Source organism: Salmo salar, unplaced genomic scaffold, assembly GCF_905237065.1.
Source record: "Salmo salar unplaced genomic scaffold, Ssal_v3.1, whole genome shotgun sequence".
NCBI lineage: Eukaryota > Metazoa > Chordata > Actinopteri > Salmoniformes > Salmonidae > Salmo > Salmo salar.
Window position 1 is genome coordinate 62501 of NW_025548689.1, and position 5000 is coordinate 67500.

The 5000-nt window shown below is 44.7% G+C and overlaps 1 protein-coding gene across 1 annotated transcript in view; it reads right to left on the reverse strand.

Moving 5' to 3' along the window:
• The window catches only part of LOC106595859 (unconventional myosin-XV), a gene marked incomplete at its 5' end in the record, with an annotated part of 220734 nt that overhangs the window by 12761 nt on the left and 202973 nt on the right, over positions 1-5000 (reverse strand). The window contains one exon of the mRNA XM_045712658.1: positions 4874-5000. This exon is cut by the window's right edge and continues 34 nt beyond it. Within this exon, the coding sequence (XP_045568614.1) occupies positions 4874-5000 (127 nt within the window). The remainder of the gene's footprint in view (positions 1-4873) is intronic.

Here is a 5000-nt window from a genome sequence, read left to right on the forward strand (position 1 = left end):
TCAGATAGTCTGGGAACACCTAGAACGTAGAACACAGGCCTTCAGATAGTCTGGGAACACCTAGAACACAGGCCTTCAGATAGTCTGGGAACACCTAGAACACAGGCCTTCAGATAGTCTGGGAACACCTAGAACATAGAACACAGGCCTTCAGATAGTCTGGTAACACCTAGAACATAGAACACAGGCCTTCAGATAGTCTGGGAACACCTAGAACATAGAACACAGGCCTTCAGATAGTCTGGGAACACCTAGAACACAGGCCTTCAGATAGTCTGGGAACACCTAGAACGTAGAACACAGGCCTTCAGATAGTCTGGGAACACCTAGAACACAGGCCTTCAGATAGTCTGGGAACACCTAGAACGTAGAACACAGGCCTTCAGATAGTCTGGGAACACCTAGAACACAGGCCTTCAGATAGTCTGGGAACACCTAGAACACAGGCCTTCAGATAGTCTGGGAACACCTAGAACACAGGCCTTCAGATAGTCTTGGAACACCTAGAACACAGGCCTTCAGATAGTCTGGGAACACCTAGAACACAGGCCTTCAGATAGTCTGGGAACACCTAGAACGTAGAACACAGGCCTTCAGATAGTCTGGGAACACCTAGAACGTAGAACACAGGCCTTCAGATAGTCTGGGAACACCTAGAACACAGGCCTTCAGATAGTCTGGGAACACCTAGAACGTAGAACACAGGCCTTCAGATAGTCTGGGAACACCTAGAACATAGAACACAGGCCTTCAGATAGTCTGGGAACACCTAGAACATAGAACACAGGCCTTCAGATAGTCTGGGAACACCTAGAACACAGGCCTTCAGATAGTCTGGGAACACCTAGAACACAGGCCTTCAGATAGTCTGGGAACACCTAGAACACAGGCCTTCAGATAGTCTGGGAACACGTAGAACACAGGCCTTCAGATAGTCTGGCAACACCTAGAACCGGTGTGTCAGGAACTAAAGCTCCCAGATATGGAGGCAGGAAAACGTCCTTCAGATACCCAAGAATAGCAGAGCAACTTTTATTGGTTCAAACAGCCCAACCAATCAGCCTGCTACAACTGCTTAGTGCTTAGCAAACTTTTGGAAATGTAAATAGAAAGTTATTTTACGGAAATCAAAATGAACAGCAGACTTTCAGCCTATTAGGGACAGGGCACTCAACCACGCTCGGCACTGACACAAATGACTGACGGATTGGCTGAAAGAAATTGACAGTAACAAGGTTGTTAGTGCGGCTTTTGATGACATCGATCATAACCTATTGCCGTGAAAACGTGGGTGTTATGGGATTGAGAGTTCCCTAAAAACGTGGGTGTTATGGGATTGAGAGTTCCCTAAAAACGTGGGTGTTATGGGATTGAGAGTTCCCTAAAAACGTGGGTGTTATGGGATTGAGAGTTCCCTAAAAACGTGGGTGTTATGGGATTGAGAGTTCCCTAAAAACGTGGTTATTATGGGATTGAGAATTCCCTAAAAACGTGGTTATTATGGGATTGAGAGTTCCCTAAAAACGTGGTTATTATGGGATTGAGAGTTCCCTAAAAACGTGGGTGTTATGGGATTGAGAGTTCCCTAAAAACGTGGGTATTATGGGATTGAGAGTTCCCTAAAAACGTGGGTATTATGGGATTGAGAGTTCCCTATCTAATAGAAAGAACACAGAGGGGTTTTTCCTGAATAGAAAACCTCCCTCACGCAAATTCAGTTGAGTGTGGTGTACCGCAGGGCACCACACTAGGGCCATTAATGTTTTCTGTTTTTACTAACGACATAGAGCTGCAGTCAGTTGTAGAATGGGTAACGAGCAATAGGTTTAACATAGAGCTGCAGTCAGTTATAGAATGGGTATCTAGCAATAGGTTTAACATAGAGCTGCAGTCAGTTGTAGAATGGGTAACGAGCAATAGGTTTAACATAGAGCTGCAGTCAGTTATAGAATGGGTATCTAGCAATAGGTTTAACATAGAGCTGCAGTCAGTTATAGAATGGGTATCTAGCAATAGGTTTAACATAGAGCTGCAGTCAGTTATAGAATGGGTAACTAGCAATAGGTTTAACATAGAGCTGCAGTCAGTTATAGAATGGGTAACTAGCAATAGGTTTAACATAGAGCTGCAGTCAGTTATTGAATGGGTAACTAGTTCTAGAATGTGGTCATGTGTAGTTTCGTTGCCCCTGGACTACAGCCCAGCTGTGTAGTTTTGTTGCCCCTGGACTACAGCCCAGCTGTGTAGTTTCGTTGCCCCTGGACTACAGCCCAGCTGTGTAGTTTTGTTGCCCCTGGACTACAGCCCAGCTGTGTAGTTTTGTTGCCCCTGGACTACAGCCCAGCTGTGTGGTTTCGTTGCCCCTGGACTACAGCCCAGCTGTGTAGTTTCGTTGCCCCTGGACTACAGCCCAGCTGTGTAGTTTCGTTGCCCCTGGACTACTGCCCAGCTGTGTAGTTTTGTTGCCCCTGGACTACTGCCCAGCTGTGTAGTTTTGTTGCCCCTGGACTACTGCCCAGCTGTGTAGTTTCGTTGCCCCTGGACTACTGCCCAGCTGTGTGGTCATGTGTAGTTTTGTTTCCCCTGGACTACTGCCCAGCTGTGTAGTTTTGTTTCCCCTGGACTACTGCCCAGCTGTGTAGTTTCATTGCCCCTGGACTACAGCCCAGCTGTGTAGTTTTCATTGCCCCTGAACTACTGCCCAGCTGTCTAGTTTTGTCACCCCTGGACTACAGCCCAGCTGTGTAGTTTCGTTGCCCCTGGACTACAGCCCAGCTGTGTAGTTTTGTTGCCCCTGGACTACTGCCCAGCTGTGTAGTTTTGTTGCCCCTGGACTACAGCCCAGCTGTGTAGTTTCATTGCCCCTGGACTACAGCCCAGCTGTGTAGTTTCATTGCCCCTGGACTACAGCCCAGCTGTGTAGTTTTGTTTTCCCTGGACTACTGCCCAGCTGTGTAGTCATGTGTAGTTTCCTTGCCCTAGGTAAATTGCAGTTGGTCCAGAACAGGGTTGTGGGTTGCCAGGGTTGCATCTGCGACAATGCCAGGGTTGTGGGTTCGATTCCCACGGGGGGGGGGGGGGGGCCAGCACAGAACAAATCAGCACGTATCGTACTCCGATGAACACGGAGGGCATGTCAATCTCTGCTGGCTTTAAAGTTGAGGACAGATCGATCGCCAATTGGTCTTCCTGAGAGATATCGATGTGTCGATGATAACGAACTGTCTGTTCAAGTTGTCGGCCACCTCTACTGCACAAAGGGGACTGTGAAGAGACACCGCCATTTTATATATCTTGTATTGTCATTTATCCTGTATTATGTATTAGACCTAGGTATTGTGTGTATGTACTGGTACAGTTGAAGTCGGAAGTTTACACACACTTTAGGTTGGAGTCATTTAAAACTCGTTTTTCAACCACTCCACAAATTTTTTGTTAACAAACTATATAGTTTTGGCAAGTCGGTACCAGGCAGCCGTCATACCGCTCAGGAAGGAGACGCGTTCTGTCTCCTAGAGATGAACGTACTCTGGTGCGAAAAGTGCAAATCAATCCCAGAACAACAGCAAAGGACCTTGTGAAGATGCTGGAGGAAACAGGTACAAAAGAAATCTATATCCACAGTAAAACGAGTCCTATATCGACATAACCTGAAAGGCCGCTCAGCAAGGTAGAAGCTACTTGTACTTGGCGAAGATGTATGTAAACTTCAGACTTCAACTGTATGTAGGCTATATGAGACGTGTTAAATGTATTTCAGTCCATGACTAATAAAGTTCTGTACTGTGTTTCTTGTGGACCTGAAGGAAGAGAAGCTGATACTAAAGGGGATCCTAGTAAATACCAGAACCAATCTATCGTCCACCAGGCGCCTTCCCAGCTAACATATCTGGTTCCATGGAAGATGTGGGAATGTACGTTTTTGGTTTCCCAATCGGTTCTGGGAACTACGTTTTTCCTGGGAGGTTCTGAGAACGTTTTACTACGGTTCCCTGAACGTTTTCCTTGGGAGGTTCTGAGAACGTTTTACTACGGTTCCCTGAACGTTTTCCTGGGAGGTTTTATTAACGTTCTGAGAACAGAAATGATAGGTTATTTGAAGGTAATTAAAATAACATTCTGAGAACATGTTTCATTATGACTTTTAATAACAATGCTGTCTTAGTTTGGCTTAACTGTTTATAATGCATCATAGAGTTGTTATACCTGGTTATAATGCATCATAGTGTTGTTATACCTGCCTGTAATGCATCATAGTGTTTTTATACCTGGTTATAATGCATCATAAGGCAGAGCTGGTTATTATACCTGGTTATAATGCATCATAAGGCAGAGCTGGTTATTATACCTGGTTATAATGCATCATAAGGCAGAGCTGATTATTATACCCGGTTATAATGCATCATAGCGTTATACCTGGTTATAATGCATCGTAGTGTTGCTATACCTGGTTTATAATGCATCATAAGGCAGAGCTGGTTGTTATACCTGGTTATAATGCATCATAGTGTTATTATACCTGGTTAAAATGCATCATAAAGCAGAGCTGGTTATTATACCTGGTTATAATGCATCAGTGTTAATATACCTTGTTATAATGCATCATAGTGTTATTATACCTGGTTATAATGCATCATAAGGCGGAGCTGGTTATTATACCTGGTTAGTGTTATTATACCTGGTTATAATGCATCATAAGGCAGAGCTGGTTGTTATACCTGGTTATAATGCATCATAGTTTTGTTACACCTGGTTATAATGCATCATAGTGTTGTTATACCTGGTTATAATGCATCATAGTGTTGTTATACCTGCCTGTAATGCATCATAGTGTTGTTATACCTGGTTATAATGCATCATAGTGTTGTTATACCTGGTTATAATGCATGGTGACACAGAGCTCGTTGTCAACTTTGAGCGTCTGAGTCCAGACGACCCTCCTGAACCACAGGCTGTAGTTACTGTCCACTGGCTCCGCCTCCGTAGTAATGTCCAGGATG